This window comes from Thunnus thynnus, chromosome 15, assembly GCF_963924715.1.
Source record: "Thunnus thynnus chromosome 15, fThuThy2.1, whole genome shotgun sequence".
In the NCBI taxonomy this organism is placed as follows: domain Eukaryota; kingdom Metazoa; phylum Chordata; class Actinopteri; order Scombriformes; family Scombridae; genus Thunnus; species Thunnus thynnus.
Genome location: NC_089531.1, coordinates 30,476,212 through 30,502,124, shown reverse-complemented (window position 1 = coordinate 30,502,124; position 25,913 = coordinate 30,476,212). Strand labels below are relative to the sequence as shown.

At 38.0% G+C, this 25,913-nt stretch overlaps 1 protein-coding gene across 5 annotated transcripts in view; it reads right to left on the bottom strand.

Moving 5' to 3' along the window:
- Positions 1 to 1,813: 1,813 nt before the first annotated feature.
- The window catches only part of LOC137198103 (gamma-aminobutyric acid type B receptor subunit 1-like), a 175,121-nt gene continuing 151,021 nt past the window's right edge, over positions 1,814 to 25,913 (bottom strand). Inside the window, exon 7 of one of the 5 annotated variants that reach the window (XM_067611755.1) lies at positions 1,814 to 1,938. In XM_067611755.1, coding sequence (XP_067467856.1) covers positions 1,913 to 1,938 — 26 coding nt within the window. In that variant the 3' untranslated portion in view covers positions 1,814 to 1,912. Of the gene's footprint in view, positions 1,939 to 19,036; positions 19,147 to 21,571; positions 21,595 to 22,099; positions 22,343 to 25,913 lie in introns of those variants that run through there. The other 4 variants (XM_067611751.1, XM_067611752.1, XM_067611756.1 and 1 more) reach the window with 4 other exon arrangements.

Sequence of the window (25,913 nt, the reverse complement as noted above, 5' to 3'; positions counted from 1 at the left end):
CCCAAAAGCTCAGCTTTTAACACACTGCAAACCTATCTGCTCATCTCTAAACTGAGGCAGATGAGCGTTTACCCTTTTTTAATCAAGTGGTATTTTTCATTTTTAACTAATCAAAGACAGTAGGTGAGAGTCAATAACACCCTCTCAGAATGCAAATTGATCAGCACAGGTGCTCCACAGGGCTGTGTGAGCTCCCCCGTCCTTTTTACACTCTGTACTAATGACTGTACAAACAGCCACCTAACCTATTTTTCTGAAATTGAAAACTTGGCAATGGTGTGATGCTCACCACCTCACTCTAAATGTGAATAAAACTAAAGAGTTGGTCTTAGACCCAAGATCAGTAGGGGACCATAGTCCTGTTGTCATACACGACTCACCCATTGAGCAGGTCAGCTCATATAAATATCTTGGAGTTCACTTAGATGACACTTTTAGTTGGTCTGTGCATGTTGAAAGCTTGTGTTGTCGTCTACAGCGGAGATTGTATTTTCTATGCAGACTAAGAGTATATGGGGTGGACAAAAGCATCATGTTTTTATTCTACCAGGCAGTGCTAGAGAGTTTAGTCAGATATGGGATATCATCCTGGTATGGCAACGTCACAGCAAAACTAAAAACTAAACTTGCTTGTCTGGTGCACACAGCCATGAAAGTAATTGGAAAAAGCGACTACCAGACCCTGCAGTCCATTTACCAACAAATTGTTTTTAGGCAAGCCCAGACCCCTCTCACATCCTTCATTCAGAGTATGACCTCCTACCCTCAGGCAGACAATACAGAGTCCCTCACTGCAAACTCAACCGTTTTAAGAATTCATTTATTCCAACGTCCATTACATTTCTTAACAATGCTGCTTGAGGCCGAAGTTTGTGCAATAATTTTTAATAATTTTTGCAGTAGTTTTACTATGGTGATCTTTAAGCATGATTTTTATGAGGTGTATGTGTGTATTATATAATGGGATGTGTGCAATATGGCAATATGTATGTGTTATGTTATGGGTTATGTGCAATATTGTCATGTTATGTAATTGTTGGTGTTGGTATGGCTGAGGTTGTATTGTTTGTGTCATTGTGGCCATCAAGGCATGCATGGTGCAGCTACAGAGTCCAAGACAAATTTCCCTGAGCGGGACAATAAAGTTTATCGTATTGTATCGTATCGTATCATATCGTATCTCAGTTTTATTGAGATCCACAGTGCTTTTTGAACAGTTCTTTTTATACTTCTAGATCATCAACATCATCAAACTGAAAAGTGTTGAATACCTTAATGATATTCAACTCACGATGAGATATATCTCAAACGTTGAATCCACCCTCTCCAGTTTTCTGTCAGATTACCCTTTAGGCTCAACATTCCTGGAGGTTTTTGCTGTTCCATATTTCCATTTTATGGGTTCCTTTTGTCTTTGACAGAACAGCATAGGCAATGTTACAACACCACCCATTGGTAACTCCAGTGCTACAACACAATACATGACAATAAGAAAATAAATAAATATAAACTTGATTCATTGTTGACTTGTGTGCGTTCTAATTAAAATGGAACTGTTGTTCTTCTTAAGGGAATGTCATTAGTTGCTATGATTCTGACATGTGGACCTTCATGATCCACCTTCAGGAAAATAGCCAGCCAGCTTTTCAGGCGGTGTAATGTTAACACTACAACAATGGTTAAACAAAGTTTTTTAATATAATTTTATTGTAATTTATTGTAATTATTTACTGTAATATTAAGAAAGCAAGAGGAAGAAGACACACCACTGCCTCCATTGTCTGAGTCCACCAGACTCAACAGCCCACAGTGAGGTGAGCCCGGCTACTTGCTCCCTGGGGGTATAGAGCATTCTCCCGGTCAGCCTGACGTGGGTTCATCTGCTGATTTATGTGCAATTGATGAACCACCCTCACAACCAAATTTGTAGGTATTTCCCTGCAGAGTCAAAAATGGAAAAATCAAGTACTTCCCATCACAGTGGTATGGACAGTTTTCTTGAAGGAGAGTGTTACCCTTACCCTGTGTCTAGACAGCAAGCATAGCATGAGCAGCATGTCAGCAGAGCAGTGAGCTTCATCTATGTGTTGAATCAGGTGCAGTGTTGAGCGTAGGTTACCCACATGTTGGAAGTGCTCAGAGCTCAATACACAAGACTGTATTAACGTTCATAAAATGGAGGAGAATAGACTTGAAGAGTAAATGAACGCTTCAGGTCATGGTTACACCCATGAGACACGGCTGAGATGTGATCCTGCACAGAGCCAGTGCAGACAGCTGCATAGATTAAAATGAGAGTGTGTCTGTTGCGACTGACATGCGCATGAAAAATGCATCTGACATGCTTGCTGTCTAGACATGGGGCAAAGATGCGGTTTTCATTAAAATGTGCAGACTTTGTTATTCGTGAGTTGACCATGGTACTGAAGCAACATTGGCTGTAGGCTATAATGAATGCACAAGTGATGTGTTACATGTGCGATATCTGTCTAAGTTAACACCTTCTCTGCTGTCTTGGTTTATGTTGCCTCTTTATGCAATAACATAGTTAATTAACAGTGCCGTGCGCTGTAGAGCTGTAGCACAGTCGGTCTTGCTCGTGCAAATATACTGTATTTTAGACTGGGCAGGCTATAAAAGACTGCTTTTTGTCTATACTGTTGTACACGGGCTTTATAGAATGTTGCTCTGCTTGGTTGGCATGTTGGATAGATAGTGTTTTGCTGTTACTGCCTTTGTGATGCAGAATGTTGCAAAGTAAAATGGCTGCTGGTTTTTCAGTTTGTCTATGTTTGTTCTTTTTTCTTCTTTAAACTTTTGTTAAGTCAGTATTTCTGGTAAAAGATGGCCCACCCAATAAACAATGTCTGTCTACGCCACTGAACAGCACACATTTAATATATTGAAAATGTATACGAACAATACAGTACAATAATTACCACACTTACAGTTTCTATGTCATCTGGATATCCAACCAGCTCACTTATCTTATCTTTACGCCACCATTGCCCCCATAACTGGAATGGTTAACCAAGCCAATGTTACCTTTAGAAAAGTGATTTCTACTGCAAAGGTATATGTTAATCATACTGTGTAACTGCTGTTTGGATAGTTTGAGAAAAATGCCAGGAGTTGCCACAAGAAATGTGTAAGCTGCACAGAAACTTTTTAAAAATTTTAACACAGAAACCCCTAAATGGTTTTGTCAATATACAATAAAAAAATTTTTAAAAAATAAAAAAGGAAAAAGGCAGTGTCACTTTGTGTGGTTCTACTTAGAATAGAAAGTATGACGATAAAAAGAGGAATATAGTGTGGACGTGCAGGTGGCTGGAGGATGTGGACAATTTTGCAACAAAGTTCAGTTTTTTGTTTATTTCTGATCGGCCTGAAATCCACCCAATCATCAAACAGCGAGATCAATGATAATTTGGGTAATTCATCAGGCATCCCCACCCCCGTCAAACTGAATGACATATGACAGCCAGTCTGTCAGAAATTTGTGCTGATTCTAAAATTTGTTAAAGAAGGACAATTCAGTGTTAAAATCAGGCTTAATCTTAACCTTTTTTAATTTGCTGATTTTTTTAAACCTGGGGATTTGTTTTGATATTATTGTACATGTCATTTGGGACAAAATCTTTGAATCTATGTGAGTTACTATGTCAGCGCAGCAAACTAGTGGTTAACTAGTAACTTAGAAGAGACTAGAATCTACAGTGCTGCTTGAAAGTTTGTGAACCCTTTAGAATTTGCTCTATTTCTGCATAAATATGACCTAAAACGTGACCAGATTTCCATTCAAGGCCTAAAACTAGATAAAGAGACATCAGTTAAACAAATGAGACAAAAACCTTACACTTGTTCATTTATTTATTGAGGGAAATTATCCAATGTTACATATTTGTGTGTGGCAAAAGTATGTGAACCCCTAGGATTATCATTTCATTTGAAGAGGAAATTAGAGTTGGGTGTTAAAATCAATGGGAAGACAATCAAATGTGAGTCTGGGAGGTCCTGCCTTATTTAAAGAAGAGAAATCTGGGTCTTTAATATGAAACTCTGAGCTTCACAACACAGGTTTGTAGAAGTGTGTCATGGCTCAAACAAAGGAGATTTCTGAGCACCTTAGAAGAACAGTTGTTGATGCTCACCAGGCTGGAAAGGGTTACAAATTTACCATTTCTAAAGAGTTTGGACTCCACCAGTCAACTGTCAGGCAGATCATGTATAAATTGAAGACATCCAACACCACTGTTGACCCTCCCCAGGAGTGGTCGAACAACAAAAATCACACCAAGAGCAGGCGTGTAATAGTCTGGGAGGCCACAACGGACCCCAAGGTAATGTCTAGGAAACTAAAGGTGTCTCATGCAGTGGCTAATGTCAATATTAATGAGTCCACCATCAGGAGAACATTAAACATCAATGGTGTGTATGGCAGAGTTGCGAAGATAAAAGCCACTTCATTCCAAAAAGAACATTGCTGCCGTCTACGGTTCTCTCAAGACCACGTGGATAAGCCAGAAGGTGATTGGAACAATGTTCTGTGGTTGGATGAGAACTTCAAACTTTTTGGCTTGAATGAGAAGCGTTATGTTTGGCGATGAGCAAACACTGCATTCCAGTATAAGAACCTTATCCCATCTGTGAAACATGGTGGTGGAAGTATCATGGTTTGGGCTGCTTTGCTGCCTCTGAACCAGAATGGCTTGCAATCATTGAAGGAGATACGAGTTCTGAGTTGTACCAGCAAATTCTACAGGAAAATGTCAAGGTATCTGTCTGTGAACTGAAGCTCAACAGAAAGTGGGTTGTGCAGTAAGACAACAAAACTAAACGTACAAGTCGCTCTACCAAAGAATGGTTAAAGAAGAAGAAAGATAATGTTTTGGAATGACCGAGTCATAGTCCTGACCTTAATCCTATAGATATGCTGTGGAAGGACCTGAAGCAGGCAGTTCAAGCAAAGAAGCCCAGCAACATCCCTGAGCTGAGATTGTTCTGTAAGTAGGAATGGGCTAAAATTCCTCCAAGCTGATGTGCAGGGTTGATAAACAGGTACCAGAAACATTTGGTTGAAATTATTGCTGCAAAAGGGAGTCACACCAGTTACTCAAAGCAAGGGTTCACATACTTTTGCCTTCCACTAATATGTAAGATTGGATAATTTTCCTCAATAAAAGTATGAAAAAGATGAAAAAATGACATTCTTTGTCTTATTTGTTTAATTGGGTTCAGTTTATCTAGTGTTAGGACTTGTGCAAATATCTGATCACGTTTTATTTCATATTTATGCAGAAATACAGAAAATTCTAAAGGGTTCACAAACTTTCAAGCAGCACTGTATATCTAGCTTCACTATTGAGTGGTTACACTGTGTTACATACACAATAGAAAGCTGTGAGTTTGTGTTCGCTGTCACACTTGTACACATGGTTTGAGATGATAATAATGAAAGTGGCTGAGTGTTTTAAACAGAGGCAGTGTGGGTGAATGGAAGAGGAGGGATCTTTAAGTGCTGCTTGTGCGATGGTCCTGACAAGACTCCAGGAGCTGTGGGCTACATCTGATATTCATGGGCTTTCTGTCCCCAGCTCAGCAGTAAGCCTTGAGGTCTGTTCTAAAATAAAGCACAGGCTCAAAGTGACGATGACATGAGAGAGAAACATTCAGAGCCTGAGGTTTCAATCCCAGTCAGATAACACATCTTACTTTATTACTCATTTCAGTTAGTGTACTGCACTCAGCAGGAAGACCCAACCCGTGGTGCACGTAAAGATGTTAATTCATTATATAGTAACACTCTAGTAATTAAATATCTACACTAAAAAGTGATCCAAATAGATAAGAATAGAACCCAGGAACCTAAAAGTAACCACTTGTGTCCTATTTTGAGGTCAATGCGTCTCTTCTATGGCAGCCAAAAGTGCCCAGCAAGCCTCATTAACATTTCACACCATCTGCATCATATTAGGGCAAAAAAAGGACAAATCTGGTCTTGAGAACTCTTTTCCACTGGCATTCTTCTGCAGAATGGCACTGTGGGCAGCTTTTGAAGGAGAGACTTCATAGGAGACTGCAAAGCCTCAATCGATTCCTCACGGTGCCATGATTGGTTGCACAGGTTGCCAGGTCACACTGAGCAGCATGTTTGGCTGTGCAGGTTGCTGCAGGGGGGCACAATTGGCTCAACAGGCTGCCAAGATCTCTGCAGGCAAAAGGATGTGCCGGTGGAGAGTGGGAGCTAAAATTACCACTCAAGAAAAACAACAGCTACTGATATCTCTCCAACAATAAATGATGTAAAAAAATTCAATAATTTATGAATTAAAACTGAAAATATAGTGGCTTAATGAGCTTATATATACTGAATACTGTATTTTTGAGAAGCATTACATAAACATTTATTTTTGCAGTCCATGTCATAATGTTTTTTTGTCTGGTAAACTGACACCCCCTCTTTGGGTATTTGGTTCCTTCCATCTGGAAGACTACTATGCAATTACAATTGTATACAGTTAGAACAGCACACACATTGTGTGAGTGACTGTGGGTTGATTGCAAATCACATGACAAAAACAGTATGACTTACTGAGAGCTTAATATCTCATATAAGTAACACTGGCTTCAAAGGGAGTGACTTTTAGCTTAGTGTAAAAACATTAACATACACAAAGTAGCCAGAGACACATGGCTGATTTGTTTCTGTTTAATATCAGTTAGCAGAGCAGAGACAGCAGTAGGGGCAAGTGGAACCACAGGATCTCAAGTCAGATCTTACAGTGGAAATTAATCATAAGCAACAGTGTAAGCTCATTACTGAGAGGCTTTAGATTTATTATGGGGCTCACTGTTACTTATCATTTTATTAACCACAAGAAACAAGCAGTCCAATAGGGACAAGCCATTACAAAACCTGTTCAATCAGCCACTTGAATTAATTAAAACAAGTTTAATTCAGACTGAATAAACCAATATGTTATGTGGGACCTCAACCACCCAGATCAATATTAGAAGTTCTATTTTGTCAAATAAATTAATTGATTGTCCTCGTGATGAAGTCATTGTCACATGGTTCTCATTTAGATTGGTTGCTAAACTTAAAGAGGGCAGTTCTTATCTGATTGGAGCCTCTCAGTTGCCAGAAGAAACAGAGTAGAGGAAGATGAGAGGAGAGTGGCTGCAGTGCTGCTGTTTTGTTGAGACTGTGATGGACACTGAATGATAACCCTAATCCCTGAAATATTTTGGTTTAGCCTCTGTCCGTGTCTGTTTGTTAACAGATATGAACTGAAACCAACACTTAGCTCAGTGCACGGATGATGACAAGAAGAGCACCAGAGCTGGCTGGCTCCCAATCACACGGCCACTGCAAGTAACACATGCAGGGGGCTGAGTGGAGCAACAGTGGAGGGCTAGTCAAACTCACCAGGGTTCAAGTAAGGCCTGCATCCTTTTGCTATTGTTGGCAACTGAAGGCATTCAGTGTATGTTGTAGCCTGTTAGTAGCTGGTACAGCTCTCATGCTCAGTGGTAATTAAATCCCCTAGACCTAACAACAAAACAGAATTTTGAAACAGTGCTCTCTTGAAAAAATTGGATGCAAAGGCCCCTGACCTTTTGTATATAAGCCAACTGTGGTCCAGTATGCAACTTACACAAGCCTCCAGTGCACATAGACTGAATAGACTTTACAGTGAAGTAGGAGACATTTGTATTCAGATTCAAATTTGTGCTCAATTTTTTTTTAATTAAAACTATTTGCATATTCATAGATTCTGGATTTTTCATTGAGGAAGAAAGAGCCATGTCATTCGACATCTAAACGTCAACAGGTTTTAAACTGGTAGTTGAACTTTTTTGTGGAAAAATCATCAGACACAAATGATTTTGTGCAGAGTATTTTAATATATTTTTTAAAACCAATCTGGAGGGGGTCTTTAACTGGTTAAGTGACTTATCCCCATAAATCCACATTAAGCTCAGTTGCTTCCTTCCATTTCAAATGAGGATTTTCAAACATCTTTTACTAATGTTTTTGCTCACCTTGCTGAATCAACTTAAACTGTTGGCTGTATGATGTTTATATCCCCCTTGTTCCTGGAATTAGAAGATATATTTTTCATTGCCATTTTAATTCATAAATCCACAATTAGATCTCTTTTTACCTTGTTATTTTTAAAACCTTTTTTATACTACATACCTTTTTTGACAGGTTTTTAAAGAAATTATTTAAAACATTTTGTGGGATGAATTTATTTAACTTCTTTCTGGGATTGAGATGTTCAGATGACTTTCAATCTTGTGTCTATGTATTAATTACAGAACTGGAAACAGGATGTGCTTAGCCTAGCTTAGCATGAAGCCTGGAAGCAGGGGAATAGAGCTATCTTTGTCCAAAGTTCAAAAATAGACATACCAATACATCTTGGTAGGTAGTTGTTGGTAGGTCAATAAAAAACAATACACAATTAACATGTATATTTTTTGTTTAAACTGTACCCAAACTGTAATGTATAAACCACAGTAAGTCAGTGGTATTAGGGGGGTTATTGCCTAGAAATATTTCTTGACAATCAATGCTCAACACTTTTGCGCAGCATCTACAGCTATGGTGTTGGTTGCCAGATTTGGTCAGTGAGTACAGATTTTGGTTTTGGTCTCTGTAAAGGCACGATGGTGCCAAACCTGTCAACCTCACTGTGACTACAAGACTCATGAAAGCTGCAGACAGTCACTGTACCCAGCAAATAACAATTTGCGTCAAAATTTTTATTCATAAAACATCAAAATCATATCAAATTCAAACTTCCTTTACACATTTATCTTTCATTGTGCGTCTCCCATTGTGGTCTTAATGTAAGAGACAGGTGTCTTAATCAAATATTAAAAGCATTGACAACAGGACGATAAGCATAAAGCCTGGTTTCACATGAAACCTGTCCCCATCTCCCTCAGACTAGTCTCGATGAGCTGCATTATTTCTTAGCTGAGTGCAGGCTTCTCATTTCATCAGTGTAGTAATCCTTTTATCATTCCACCATGGAGTGCAGTCTCCAGACACATTTGCTCAATTTGACACCAAATTGCATTTGTTCATATATTTCAGGACACAAATTACATCAGCACCGGTTTCCAGCTCTCCCAATGGTAAGCAGAACACATTTTACAATGAACACTGTGGTGGGAAGCAAAATAAAAGCCTGACACAATTCACAGTGGCAATAGATGATGTCATCAGTCAGCTGATTCCTCTCTGGACTGACAGAGATTAAAGTAATTGTGTTGTTGTTGCAGAATTCACAATAACCCACAGCCATTGGAAAAACAGTCAGTGACGGAATCATAGCTGTTAGCCACCTTCCCTGCCCTCAGCATCACCTCACTCCCTAAATCTGTTCAGTTGAACTGGAGTGTGAAATATGACTGGCCACTGCTTTCTAACACACCTGCTGTTTAAACCGTCTGTCCCTCCAAATCCCCATCATCTCCTCCACATCCTCTGATGCCTCCTGTTCCCTCTTTGTCTCCTACCATCACTTCCTTCCCATCTACCCCATGCACACACCCTTATATCCTCTTCTCCAGCTAACACCTCTCCCTTCTCTCCTCTGATCAGCTCATTTCTTCACAGTTTTCTGCAGGTTGCACAAAGCCACATTTACAACTTTTCAAGTCCTTAGCCTGGGATTGAATTCAATTCAGATTTCATGATGAAAATAAACAAAATGCAGGCAGATTCTGATTCTGAAATATATGTAATAAGAACCCACTTTCTCATTCAAGGAAATGGAAAGGTGTGGGAACTTTTGACTGGTACTGTACCTCTGATATGTTTTTATGTGTATGCATTGCATTAAAGATTTTTCATTAGGATATTAATGGGTGGCACCCTTCATTGTCTATTTAATTGAAAGCTAGCAGTTCTCTGAGGCTGTACTCAGGCACAGCAGTGCTTTAAGCTAAATGCCAACATCAGTATGTTAACATGGTCACAATGATAATGCTAATATGCTGATGTTTGGCAGGTATAATGTTTACCCTGTTCATCATCTTAGTTACAGTGTGTGTGTGTTATAGTAGCATGCTAACATTTGCTAAATAAGACTAAACACATAGTACAGCTGAGGCTGATGGGAATGTCATTAGTTTGTCAGGTATTAGGTCATGAACCAAAGTATTGGACACATTTCATTTTGACCTGATGAGGGAGCCATGCTGGACTTACATTTATTTTCTCTCTTAACCTAATTACATTTAATCAAAACAACATATCAGGGGTTTTTTGTAACTATTTTTATATTTCTACAATATCTGTTCCTTCAACTACAGTATGGTTAAGGTATAGTCAAAGCAGGATTACCGTATTGGCGGTTGGGTTGTGTCATATTTGAGGACAAAACATTTATGTGCTCACAACATCAGATATTCTTTTTTAAATGTAGGGGAGACCAGGGACAGTTGTAACACTTTTTGCAATTTTCCCGATAAACCAAAAACCGTTTACACTGGAACTCTCCATTTGCTATATTATAAACTTCAGTGTGTTAGCTAGTGAAAGAATGTATTTAAGTGGCTTTATGAAATATGCACATGTTGCAAAACTGATTAAAATACAGTCACATCACTGTTACAACTGTCCCAGTGTACAGGGACAGTTGTAACACATGTCAGGGACGGTTGTAACATTTCAAAAATATACATAATCAATCAATCTAATACTCAAAATGAAAAAGATTATTTAACATTCATCCTATTGTGACTATTCACTTCTTTTTTTTAAAAAAATAATGAATACCTTTTTTCACACTACATGACAAAAAAGAGAGGAAGCCATCAAATTATAATGCAAGAAAATTATTTAATGGGTAGAACACACATCCTCAAAAAGGTTTAAACATGAAATCAAAATGGATTAGTTTGAGGACACACATGGCAAATGCCACATGATTTGGCTACTTTCCTGACTGATTTCTGACTGACTTTCCTGACCCTGTTTTATGCCATCTGAAGCCCTCTCCTGCAAGGGAAGTGGGACTCCCCTGTCTGTCTTCCTCTTTCTGATATTTAGCATGCCGTAAGCAAACACGTTTCCACTGACTATTAGCCTGCAGCTGATTATTATTAACTTAGCATGTAATTGTATGACATTTTACATTTAATTTGCTATCTATCTATCTATCTATCTATCTACCCATCTACCCATCCATCCATCCATCCATCCATCAATCCAGTTCATGTAGGCGTGGAAGCTTGGTTTAGGAACAGTTGTAACAGGGCGTTACAACCGTCCCAGTATCACCAGCCATTCTTTACCTCATGTGAACTAGCTTGTCTGCTAGTTTGACACATGTTAGCCATTTCTATTTTTAGCTTACAAAACAGTGATTCTAATAATACTTGTTTGGATTCCTAGACATCTGATCTCAGGACAGTATCCAAAAAAATACATCTGATAGAAAAGTTAAATTTTTACCTCAAAAAAACACTTTTGCTGGTAACTTTCTGTGGGAGTTTCAAATGTGGCTCCTTTTTTGTAAGCAAGAAGACAATCTAACTGACATGTGTGGAGTGAGTGTAATCACTGTAGCTTGTTTCTGATTGGAGGAATTCAAGGTGTTACAACTGTCTGATGTCACAACTGTCCCTGGTCTAGTATTAGTATTTAGTATTTTTTTAGTATTTTTTATTCGCACAAAGGTTACAATAAATATATTTCACAGTAAAAATTATATTAAATTGTGCAGGAGAGGAAGGAATGCCAGAGGGCTTATACAAAGTCCTACCCTTCATTTCAACAAGTCATAAAAACATACAGTCATAAAACAATATAACATCAAATAGACAAAGACACGTGTATAGCAAAAAACAAGAGAAAAAGACAGAAAAGAAAAAATAAGTAAAACATAAATTTGAACACTTTAAATGTGCAAGAGGTGTAATATATACCCAGTCACACAAAATTCTATTTAAATAAAGGATATTTTTTAAAATGTGTTTTAAATGTTATTAAAGAAGATGACGACTTCAAAGTTGTATTTAGTGAATTCCAGAGATGAGGACCTCTAAATTTGATTAAAAAATGATGATTGGAAATGTGACAATAAGGTAAATGAAAGTCCTTTGATTGCCTCATCAAATAAGAGTGAATGTCTGACGATAAAAGGAAAAAATTGTGAAACGTATCTGGAAGGGTTTGTCTGTGATATATGAAGTTGAACATAAACACACATGTTAGAAGAGTATTTACAGAATAAATTGACAAAATTTTAAATTTCCTAAACAAAAGTGCAGATGGCTCTTGGCTAGTAGAATTTGAAATCATTCTTAAAAACCTTTTTTGGATTAACAATAACTGATTGAGGTGTGAAGAATATGTAGCAGCCCAAACAATATTACAATAATTGATATATGGATAGATTAGACTATAATACAGAGTTAAATAAGAAGAAGGATGAATCAGAGAACAAACTTTCCTCAATATCCCAGTCATTTTCATTAACCTTTCGCAAACATGTTCATTATGTTTTTTCCAAGTTAGTCTTTCATCTACAATAACTCCTAAGAATTTTGTAAATGAGACTTGGAACATTTCTGTATCATTTATGAATATTTTAGCGTCATCTTATGGATATTTTTTGTTTTTATTGCAAAATATCACAAAATTAGATTTTTCGACATTGACAGTGAGTTTGTTCATCCAAAACCATTTAAAGATGAGGGACATACCATTGTTTGCATACTGGATTAGCGCTTTGAAATCATCATGAGTAACTATGAGATTAGTATCATCAGCAAATAAAATGGGAAAAAAATCTTTGCAAACCATGGGCAAGTCATTAATATAAATCAAGAATAGAAGGGGGCCAAGTATAGAACCTTGGGGTAATCCACAAAGTAATTTTAATCTATCTGAGATGCAACCATTTATGAATACAAATTGTTCTCTATTGTTTAAATAACTGACTACCCATTTGAGTGCAACATCCTGTAATCCATATTTGTTAAGCTTGGAAATAAGAATATTGTGGTTAACTGTATCAGACGCTTTGAATAAGTCTAAAAAGATGCCAAGTGCAATTTTTTTCTCATCCAAGGCAGAAGAAATCTTGTTGACAAGCTGTAACAGTGCCGATTCTGTTGAATATTTTTTTTGAAAACCATATTGATGTTTGTACAGGATGTTATTCTCAACTAAGTGCTTTGAGAGTCTTCCATAAACAAGATTCTCCAGAATTTTTGAAAAACAAGGTAATATAGAGATTGGACGATAATTTCTCAAAGTATCATGATCACCTGATTTGTAAAGGGGTATAACTTTAGGAACTTTGAGATCATGTGGCACAACACCTGTTCGTAGGGATAAGGAGAAAATATGGGTAAGAGGATCAATGACTGAATTAATAATTTCTTTTATCAAGTTACTTCTGATTCCATCATGTCCCTCAGCAGAATCCTTTAACTTGATAATAATACTATGTATTTCTTTAACAGTGGGTGGCTCAAAATTGCAGAGTGAGGAAAATTTACCTGTAATTAAATCAAATGGAGTCTCACCAGAATCATTAAAATTCATGGCTAAGGAAAATCCTACATTTATAAAAAATGTGTTGAAACCCTCAGCTATCTCCCTGCGGTTAAGAAGAATTCCATCACTCCCCAACATTTCAGATGGCCAAACAACAGGAGCTTTTTTTCTATTTAGCAATTGATTGATAAGTTTCCATGATGACTTAATATCATGAATTTCTCTGAAAAATATGTCTTTTTGCCTTTTCTTAATAACTGGGTAAAATTATTTTTGTACTTTTTATAGGTTTCCAGATTTAGAGGAGTGGGATTCATAATGAATTTCTTATATAATTTGTTCTTTATAATAGAGAATCTTTTTAATTCATCAGTCAACCAAGGTTTCCCATTCATGGAGTAATTTGTTTTTGTCCTCTTAATCAGTGGAAAACATTTGTTAAAAACAGAATTGAAAACAGCTGAGAATGTGTGATAAGCTCTTTCAACATCTTGTTGATGGTGGTAAACCTCATCCCATGAAACTTAATTTATCAATAACTTAAAAGACTCAATATTCTTTCTGGAAAATTCATGATATTTTGTGATCACTTGTGGAGTATTTTTGGATTTGCTGTGTTTATTAACCCTGGTTTGAATCAACTGAAATACCAGAAGATGATCAGAAATATCAGTCATCAGTAATCCTACACTAATACTGTAATCTAAATAGTTGATAAATATCTTGCCAATAAGTGTAGCAGATGAACTTGTTATTCTAGAAGATTTATGAATCAAGGGATAAAAATAAGTTGAGGAAAGTAAATTTAGAAAATCAACAATGGATGACAATTCATCCTTGAGGAGATTAATATTGAAATCAACAAGTAACATACACATTTTCCCTTCCTTACATATAATTTCCAAGGTACAGTAGAGGGCATCCATAAAAGTGCTGATGTCAGAATCAGGTGGTCTATAAATACATCCAATTATAATACTTTTGCCATCAAATAATGAACAACAGGGAATTTCGATGAACAATGACTCCACATCAGTCTTATCTAAATTAAGGCTAAGCTCTTTTCTTTAAATGAAGTTAAAATTGTTGTTGTAAATAAATTGAGACTCCACCTCCTACTCTGTTCTTCCTGCAGGAATGAACAGCATTGAATTGTGACATTAGATAAAGACATGTTATATCCTCAATAAGCCAAGTTTCTGATGAGGCAATCACTGAAAAGGTATGCTCAATATTTATAGTAGATAAATATTGAGTTAGGACATCATAGTTTTTAGGAAGACTATGGATATTCAAGTGAAAAGTTGAAAATGCACATACTTGATTATCCTCAGATTGGCTTTGGGTTAAATAATTAAACTGATCCTCATTATAGTATTGGCATGATAATTTAGCCTTTTTGAAATTATCAAGATTGTTGTCAGGATCAAAGTATTCATTGTAAATAGTAATATTATCATTATGTAGGTCAAAAGGGTTGAAAACTAAAACATTGCTTACACAGGACTCAGAGTCATCAATTATATTGATATTAGAGCTAGAGGATTCAGTGGAGCAACTCATGATTTAGTAGGGTGACTCTCTCCCCCACTGTACTAGCATAAAATCAACTCCTACAAGGAGTGTTGCATTATGGGTTGTTTGTAGCCTTGAAGATCCCCTAAACACATGTTTGAAGCAATAATGTGTGTCTGATATGGTTTTCCAGATAAAAAAAAAGTATAATTCTCACGTTAAAATCCTTAAAATGGCCCTCATTAAAAATTCCAGAATGTATGAATATGTAAATATATTTCACTTCAGAACTTTAGCTGCTGGACACAAGGTGTCCCCTACTTCACTGTAAAGTCCAGTGTATGTGCACTCAAGGCTTCAAGTTTCCACACCACACTTTTGTAAGTTGAAAATTTGATACATCATGCATCATTCTGCATGGTGAAATTCAAATATTCAACTGTAGGAACAAGAAAAACAATCAAGTGTCTTAAAGTCTGTTTGAATTATTCAGCACTAAAAGTGTTTGGTTAGCTCAGTTAAGCCTGCAGGATTTTCTGAAGGCTCACGTAACACATTTTATCTGCCACGGAGGAAATAAATTCATGACAAGTGAAAACACAGCGAGGACTGAATCTATCAAATTGCCAATTACCACTGTCACAGATGATGATGAACTCAAAAAGAGAGACAGTCTGAAAAAGCTAACTGCTGGATAAAATAATATCGACCACTTCCAAGAACCTGACAGGAGAATGTGTGAGTATGTGACTATACTGTGATGTATCTTGAAATGTCTTTTTCCAAAAACAGGTGTTGGAAAATGCGGAGGCGGGGGGATAGCCGCCTGCTGCTCCTGGACACCAGGTAGATGAGAGCCATGAGGTCGAACCATACCAGCAAAGAAGCCATAAAGCAATGAGCTGAAAGAGGCTAAAATGAGAGGGGGGTTGAGTTATTGAGAATTCTCTGTGGGTTTATCACTATTACTAGTTATTTGATTCACCGTTAGTAGAAATTATTGATTAGTGCAGCTTTAAAGTTAATTTAAAGTTAGGCAACAAAAACACTCAGTTATGGTTGTTAAAAAAAGCCAACATCAACAGAGCTGTGAGGTAGGAGGAGCTATTTTGGGTGCGCCCGGTTTCGGATGATATAGTCCTGTTCATTTTCCCCATAGACAATATTAGGTGAGTCACATTTGGAACTCTGCTACAGTTTGGCTCAGCATGAAACTCTCCTGGTTGAATCATCAGTACAAAAGATAAACAACTGTGTTAAAAAATATCTAGTTCTTTGAAAGTTGAACACATTTTGACAAGAAACATCCAATCACCGAGGTTAAAGTTTGGTGACTTGCACCACTAATGGTGGGTGAAAGCTAAAGGTTACAATCTTGAGAAAACTGATTTTTTATAAATATTCAGTAATTATAGCAACACGTTTTGTTCACAAATTCAATGATGAATCATTTTGAATTCACTACAGCTGTGATTCGCACCTCTGATTGGCTTCTTCTCTGTAGCAGTGGTGGCCGAAGATCATGGGTATGGTAGTATTTAGACCTGTCTGTCATGTCAAAATGAAGCAAAACATGGCTACGGACTGAGAGACAAAGTTGAAATAATTAGAACTGGTGGTCATGACATAAAGGATTCTTTCATTATCCTAGTAAGTAACATTGAGGATATAGTTTAAAGAAAAATTAGAAATTGGAATACAGAATCCATATGATCAAGATTTCTAGGGTTTTCCTGTCATTTGCTGAGACGGTGAAGTTGGTGGGGGCTACACAGCCTGAGCATAAGAGCTGGCTGAGAAGCATTCATCAGTATCAGGGTTGAATTTACCCACTCGGGGTCTCTGGGGAAAAATTAGCCCCTGCTGACTCACTGTTTCTCCAACACTGTGTATTAAGTATGTATTAGTTTGTAATGAATTACTTTGTGACATGATTAAGCACAAGTGTATTTCATAAAATGTTTAATGTAAGCACAGTTAATACAGAGGATGAAGGCCTTGAAGCTAGATTCTACAAGATGAGTCCTCAAAATGAGATAGTAATACAGATGTTGCCTTAAGGCCCCGTGTAATTTCAGTTTTAGAGATACATATAGTTGTTGGGCCTCAAACATGTGGTCAGACAAAGGCAGGCCTACTTGTAAACTCTGAAGCCTGACCACGAGGTCACCTTTGTCCTTTAACCCCTGAAACAAAGGAACAGCGGCAAAAGGCTGCTCACACAGACTCCATCTCCCAGCCTGCCCCTTCAGTACGCACCTCGGTGTGGAATCTTGGGGAGCCCCAAACTCTCGTCTCTCACTGGCAGAGAAGCTCCAACACCAGCGACGCAGCTGTGACATCACCGCAGCTTTAAGTACTGGCTGCACACAGACAACCTTTCTTCACCCCACTTCTTAAGCAACAAAAGTAAGGCTAAGTCTGGGCAGAGATAGGTTATGAAAGTGTGTTAATTTCAGCTTTATTGCTGTTGTTTGTTGCGAATTGATGGACCATCTAGTCCCTTTATTCTGCTATCCTCCGAGGACTATTTGAAGTTTGCTGCCTGTTGAGTTGTGTTTACCACACTAGACTATTTTTGTGTTTGTCCCACTGGGGACTGATGTGTTTGTGCCACGGCAAGTGAGAAAGTAAGTCGCTTTGTCAATTGACAAATCAGACAACATGCATTAAAGACTGCCGTCCGTGCGCATGCTCTCTGTGGACAAAGCAACCGCTGCTCTCTCCCCTATTGTTTAATAAACACTGTCATATCTTTAAAGAGAAGTCTTTTGTCATTAATGTGTTTATATATTGTGAAAAGTGGGGGATTGAAAGAGTCAGAGCTCAAACTCAAACCTCCTTCATTCACCTGTGAATGTTGATATCCCTCAGATATTAGCATTCTAGGTAAACTCTTTTATGACACTACTTCACTGTCTGGTTATTGTCCCGGTTTGCAGGTGGTGCCCCATTATTATTAAATCATATTGATATTATTATTCATTTTAATCATTAATAATTATCTCTGATAATTATCAATTATTGCTAAGAACCAGCCGTGCCCCTCCCAGCTCCAACGTAGTATTAATAAATGCACTTGTAATCAATTTGAATAAACAAGTGGTGAACCTGGACCTTTGGGTGACATGAGGGTCTGGAGCCCTGGGGCAGTTGTCCACTCTGACTGGTAGGTAATCCAGTAAAGCACTGATGGAAGAACTCTCAAAAAAAATGTAGGGTTGAATTTATGTTGGATTATAAAAGAAGCTTCTGTCACCATATTCTTTGGCCTTCACCTCAAACACTTCACAGAGATGAATTTTTAACTTGTTGTTTTCAGCCTCCACTGCCTTTGTGCTGTGGCTAGTTGAAAATAACAAGTTCATCCATGTGATTCATTGTCTGCTCTGAGGGCATCAGTAGCTGATCACCATCTGACTGCTCTGTGTGATGGCCACCCTCTCTGCAGGCTCAGACCTCTGGAGTTGGTCTTAAGCTAATTGGGAGCAGTCCAGATCTGTGATTCACTCTCCCCCTTCCTCCTGATATCCCACTTTCTTCTTATCACTATCTTAGATTCTCACTTACACAACTTTACCTTTCACCTCCATCTCACTGAGCTTCCCCTTATTTCTTTCTAAGGATGTGCAGAGGGCCCAGCATTTGTATTTGTATCTGTATTTGTTGAGGCAGCAAAATCATTTGTATTTGTATTTGAATAAAAGTGGAAAGAGGCTTAAATTTCCTGTTTTTGTTTTTATTATGCTTTTAATTTTAGAAAACTTAAGTGTTACAATAAGTGTTCATGAATAAACTACCTTACAAAGGAGGTCCCCACACCGACCTCGAGTCTCCCAGATCATAGACAACTGCACTGACTACTGAGCTAAAACTTTACTCATCACCTCATTGCAAACAGCCCTCCACCTATTTATACACCCACAACACAGAGACAGCACACTGTGTAACATGTAGGGAAGAACTTCAAAGGCAATTATTGCTTTGCACTTTTCATTTATTGCTTATTTTTTACAACTCCCCAAACTCCGGGATTGATGTCCAAATTAGGAAATGTGCGTCATGTTGCAGGTGGATCTGACTCCCCTCGTGGAGACCTGCTGATACACATAAAAGTGGAGCAGAGGAGAAAGACTGAGATAGCGATGTAACTGACCTGCGTGCTGGTATTTGACTTTTTTTTTTCTTCCTGAAAACAAATAATTTTTAAAATATTTGTATGAAACAAATATTCATAAAAAAAAAAACCCACTATTTGTGCTTTACCAAATAATATTTTTGTATTCGGGCATACCCCTATTTCTGTCACACTTATTCTCATTCAGGTCTATTTCACTCCTTCAGTTTCCCTATCCATCCACTGTCTCGTTTGCCCTCTCACCCATTTCCATCTCCCTTCCCTCCCTTCCAGCTTGTCTCTCTGCTCTATTGTTCTCTCGCCTTATTCCTGTTGAATGTAATAATGTTAATGTGATCTGCAGTGCATCCATAAAACACACTCTATTCTCCCTGGCTGTCTGTGGGCATGCAGCTGAACATGCTCAGCTATTTCTGGTTCCTCTATTTGTCATGGTTGTAGTGACTGTTATCACTGAAGCGCTTATTTCTCTGTTGCAGCATGCACTGGTTTGAATGCTACTGTTGCTATGTATGTAGAACAGCAAAGTCCAGGGTGATGGTAACATTCTTATCTTACACTGACAAATATTTTAGAAAGAAGAATGTGTTTACATTTCAGTGTCTAGTTAGGACCATTAACTGCAAACTCAATCCTTTCTTTTAGAAATATACAGATGGGTGACAAATTAAGTCATCCCTCCAGAAGAGTTCCAGGGACCTGTAGAATCAATAACAAGGCTGAGGAACACCCTTCCTCAAAAAGATATTTTCCTCATTTGTGGTGTGTGTGTTTTGATGATGGTGGTGGAGAGCGCTGTCTAACATGTCAGTCCAAAATCTCTAGTAGGTGTTCAATTGAGTTGGGACCTGTGAAGGCCATAGTATATGTATAAATATATCATTTTCATACTCATCAAACCATTCAGTGCCCTGTGAATTGGGGCATCGTCATCCTGGAAGACACCACTCCCATCAGGATAGAAATGTTTCATCATAGGATACAGGTGTTGACTCAGAATAAGTTGACTGATACAAGCACCTGACACTGATACTGATTTTTTTTTTTATCAGAGTTAAAAAGGAATCTGATAATGATATATCGGTATATCGATCATGTATCGGTATATATACACCGATACATCAGATATCAATATACTGATATACCGGTATATCGATATATATATATATATATATATATATATATATATATATATATATATATATATTAGATATAGATATATAGATATATATTTAGATATACCGATCTATCATTATCAGATTCCTTTTTAACTCTGATAAAAATTTTAAAAAATCAGTATCAGTGATATAATATGAGCTGATATTGGCTAATATATTGGCCTGGTTGATTTATTGGTCAATCTGATTTGGTCAGAGATTCAAATAGGTTTTGCTGATTGACTGGCTAACTGGCTGTTTGTTGGAGAAACAATTGAGCTTTGTTGACAGGATTTAGAATGATATAACCATCTCTCTACATAGCTAGCTAGCTAGCTACATTCATGAAAAACAGTGACAGAAAAACAGCCACAAAAATGGCAACAAGCATATATGAGATGGACACAGCTTTACAAGTCAACATACAGAAATAATATCTCCTAAATCAACATATTTCTTCAATCCTTGTAAAAATTAACTGTCATCTTGTGGACAGACATGAAAAAGCATGAATTCAGACTTTTTCAAATTGACATCATGATGTAGTTATTTCATCATTTTGATCAGTTTATTGCAATTAAATCAAAACAAAATCTAAGTTGATTTACAATCAATACCAGCCGTTCTGAACAGGGCTGTTGAGACAGGATGAAAAGGCTGCTATGGTGCTTGATCCTTTTGGTATTTTGACCAAAACATGTCAGATACAGTTTATTTAGACCCCAGGGAACTGTGTTAACTTGTAGAAAAGGGGTATAATATGGCCCCTTCAACAAAATGTCATGTTAAATTAATGAAGTGAAACAAAATTGTGATTTAATGAAGCGACTGCCTATAAAGACAAGCCTTTTTTTAATACCGAGTACACCAGTTAAACCAACTGTAAACTTGCTGTGTGACAAAATATTCTCAACTTAAAAGTCAACTTTTTTCAAAGCTTTTAACTGCATTGACTGTGAGATGAAGTCAACATCACCTGTGACTATCACTGTACTATATATTTAAAATAAAATAAAAATTTAATATTATACACTACATCTGTACATATAAGGAGCCAAAAATCCACAGAGGCAGCAACAAGTAGATTCTGGCCAAAATTAATCTCTCAAAAGGAACGATAACTTATGACAGTCACACCTGAGGCACCACTAAAGTACCAGAAGGAATCTCAAGTAAGACTGTTCCCTCTGTGATGACCATGGAGGCTGACTGGCTCGTCACATGACCAGCTGATTTAGACGGTCCTCACATCTCTGAAAACGTTGGAGCAAATTTTCAATTATATTTGGTGACACAACAGTTGTGAAGGAAAAAGATAACAGCTGTGGCTTTAGCTGTCCTCTGCCATCACCACTGACTGATGTGAAATGCATGCTTGGATATTAGTTTAAGCCACACACACAAGTCAGCTCCCAAAGCATCCTAAATTAAATGGACAGAGCAAGAGCACTTCTGGAATTGGCTAAATGTGGACTTTCAACTCAGTCAGTAGCAGGGCCATGATTGATGATGTTCACAAATCCATAAGAACACAAGAAAACAGATTGAGAAAGCCGACACACAAACACACTCTCATTCATCTACGCAGTTGGTACAACAGCTGCTTCTTGCAAATAAAGGTGGTCTGTGCAAATAGTAAAACAGTCACATTTGCACAAATAAAATGAAAAAATTGCATTGTGAAGAATTTGAAATCACCTTCACAGCACTACAGTGAAAACAGTACTAATATAAACTCTTTGTAAATATGCATTGGCCCTACATCAAATGCTCCTTCATTTCAACCTGTTGCCACACAGCACTCACTCTTGATCCCATTTAACACCAGCATGTGTTTGTTGTTCCTCAGGGCAAAGTAAATGTGCAGTGTACATTCCTGCTGGATGTGAGGCTGGCCCTGGACATTGGAATGCAGCTCAGATCACAGCTCTCCTGCCCTCAGGCGAGGCACTTAACCTGTGCTGACCCTCTCCAGCCTCAGTGAGATGAGGAGAGAGGCATCTAACAGACCAATAAATCACAGCATTAATAACAGCATCAGAGCATGGGACAACAGGCCAGCACATAGCTGTATTAGACATGCATTCAACAAGCTGCTCAGGTCATTCTTAACACTGGGACTCTGTCTTCCTTGTGCTTATGAGACAGGGACCTTGAGATATGAGGCTGTCGCAGCACCTATTTTACAGGGAGGATGTATTCTGTGTAGTAAATGAGTGAAATGATTTTGTGATGTTTAATTGATTAAACCTTAATATGCAAGGACCTCAAGACATTTTATTTACCCCTGGAGACTGACTAAATATCTTCCTCAATCTCAGTCATATGTATGTCTTCATGATGTGTTTGATATTAATGGCAAATGCACAATTATAGAACTAAAGATGGCAATCACGATATGATATGATTTCTTTGACATGTCTTGTCTACCATCTGTTGCAGCAGAATTTCTTTTCATTTCAGACTATTTCATTTCAGAATATTTCCTCTTGTTTCATGTCCATTTCTATATTTATACATCAAATATATTAGATTGTTGTTCATTTCACATGTTAATTATTCCTGGAGATTTCAAGATTAAAATGAAATAAAGCTCAAATAAAATGAGCTTATAATTATATGTGCAGAATAACTATTACCACTGAGTAAACTCAGAGCCATATAGAAGAGAGAGCTATGAAAGTGAGGGGTCAAAAACATATCGTGTCACGTGAATCATATAGCTTCCAATAGTTCCAAAAGGGCGATTCATTCAATTGGATCTGGATTTACCAACAAAAACAACTTTTAATGACTTGTACAGCCTTGTAAAACAATTTTGTGTATTTTAAATCAATGATCAGTGGTTGAAATGTTAAATATCAGTGTTATGAAACTATTATTAATTCTCATAGAAACAGATTAGAGTGAAACATTACCATAGCCTACTCCATCTTCTCCACTTTCTGTGGTAGTTGTGTCACATCTATTCTGTCCTCCCTAGGTGTAACTGACTGGCTAGTGTAACAGATAACAAACAGTCTTCCCATTGAACACAAAGCTGATGTAAAGCTTCGGCTGTTTATTGACGTGGGTAAAAATGTAAAACTGGAAATACAGAAAATGTAGATGTTACAATCACATTGTTAAACTATAATCACAACATGATGCAACAGAAATAAAAAAAAAAATACATAAGAGCAAACTGCTGCCAGCGAAACATAGTCTGCACAAATTCCATGCAGCTAGCAAAACCAGTATGCGGTTAATTAGCTTAGTGCTATTTAGCTTTAGCCTTTTAACAATTAATACGTTTTAATTATTAGATTAACATTTACATAAACTACCTAAATAACACAAAACTACAAGAAAAACAAAGGAATGTTCTTATTAGGGCTGTAGTCTGCTGGTCGACTGGTCGATTAGTTGGTCGATATGCTCTCGTCCGACTAAATTCTCATCGGTCGAATAATCTCTGTGTTATTTTCATAAGGAGAAAAGTACTACATCAACAGCTTTCCAGGATTAATCCATTATTTCCTGCAGCGGGAGGGACAGACTAACAAATTACCTGTGAAAACAGGTATTCAAAACACCCCGGTTGTTTTCACAATTTTGAACTCGCCCAACCTAATGGAGACTGCTGGGTGTAACTGTACTGAACGTTTACTGAACATGCTGAACGTTTACTGAATCTGTGTTTCTCCATAATGACACAACGAGAACCCCCGCCAGGCCAAAAAAAAAAAAATTCTATTTGACATCCGACAGCGTTTGGGAGTCTCTGAGCAGTGCTGTTCCGGTACGTGAGTCAACCTCTGTGTCATTGCCTGGGAAACTATTGGTAGCGTAAGGAGTATGTTTGCGTAGTGAGTGGGAATGAGTGAGAGGCAGAGAAGTGACGGTAGATGCGAGCGGAGCAGAGGAAAAGGTCAGTAGTAAGTTGTCAGTCTGGCAGTAAATGTACAGTACAGACTACAGTGTGTCAATTAATAAATGCTAAAAAGTCACATCTGTTGTTTCCCCAAATGCTGGAAAAGTAAAGGGGATTAGCTCCAAAGTTAGCAACAATGGGTTAGCCTAACCTGAAGACACAAAACAGAGAAATACAGAACAGAGAAATGTGTGGCTGCCAAGTTTACTGTGCACTCTGTCTTGTTAATTAATAATTATCAAGATAATTATTAATTATTAAAATCAATAAATTATGAATACAAATTAATAATAACGGGGCACCACCTGGAAACTGGGACCAATAACCAAACAGTAAGGCAGTCTCATAAAGGAGTTCACTTAGAAGGCTAATATCTGAGGGATATCAGTATCCATGGGTGAACACAGAGGAGCTCATAGAGTTCTGACTCTCTCAACCAGCCTCTTATCACAATAAATAAACACAATAGTCACAGAAGACTTCTCTTTAAATGTATAACAATTTATTATCCTCAACAAGAATTGACAAAATCGACAAATGCTTCAGTCACCAAATACTATAACTATACTACAACTAACACTACCTAAACAAACATACATAAAACAACAGCTGTACACAGTTCAACACACAATCAGGTGAATGCATGTTTGTGTGTGACAAGATGTCAGACGTGATCTGGTGTGATGACGTCTTGCAAGAGTTTAGATGGCGGGCATGACCATGGGAGGAAGTCACGTCACACGAGACCCAAATAGCGGATGTGACTGTGGTGTTTTGCTGGAGCACACACGCCAACCCAATTAGGCGTGTGTGCTATCAAATACACAGGTCTGGTGGTAGATGGTGAGGGGCAGAGCGCCGCTGCATCCACCAGATGTGAAAAGGGGTGCAAGTGTTTATGTGCGTATGTGCATTTATGTAGCAAGAGCGAGAGGAAAAGAAAGAAAGAAACGTCAGCTCACGGCGGAGTCAACAACAATGAGGAGTGAGCAGCTGCTGCTTTGTCACACGGAGAGTGCACGTACAGACAGCAGTCTTTCACACACATTGTCTGGACTGTGGACTGCCAAAGCAACCTGCTTTCTCACTCACAGCAGTCCTGAGTGGGGCAAAACAAATCAGCTTAGCATGGCGAACACAACTAAACAAGCAGCAACATCAACACTCCTCAGAGTTTAGCAAAACAAGACTCGGTCCATCAATTCACAAAACTACAATAGCAATAAAGCTTAGTAAGCAATAAACACAATATAACATTGTCTCTGCCCAGACGTAAGCCTCTTACTTGGGCCTCTTCAGAAAGCGATTACGTGTGTGTTTTAGTCCGTCAATGGGGTCCAGCACGGGTCCTCCAATGCGTGGTCCTGGCGGTGCCGTCCTCGTTTCCTCATGGGTCAGCGGCGGCTGGTTTCTTGATGGGTAGCGAAGAAACACAGGAGAGTCGACTTGGGCAGTGAAGGCAGCGGGGCATAGAAGTTATCCACATCTCCGTGAAGAAATCCTTTTCTTCCTTCTGCAGGCAAACAGAGAGCACTGGGTTGTACATTGGTCTGTTCTTCGGATCTGGTAATTGTGCTCGGTTGAACAGAGGGAAAAGTCTCAGCTCGTCCAGTGACGGGAGGATCTTCAAACTCAGCGAGGGAAAAATATGCGTGCACG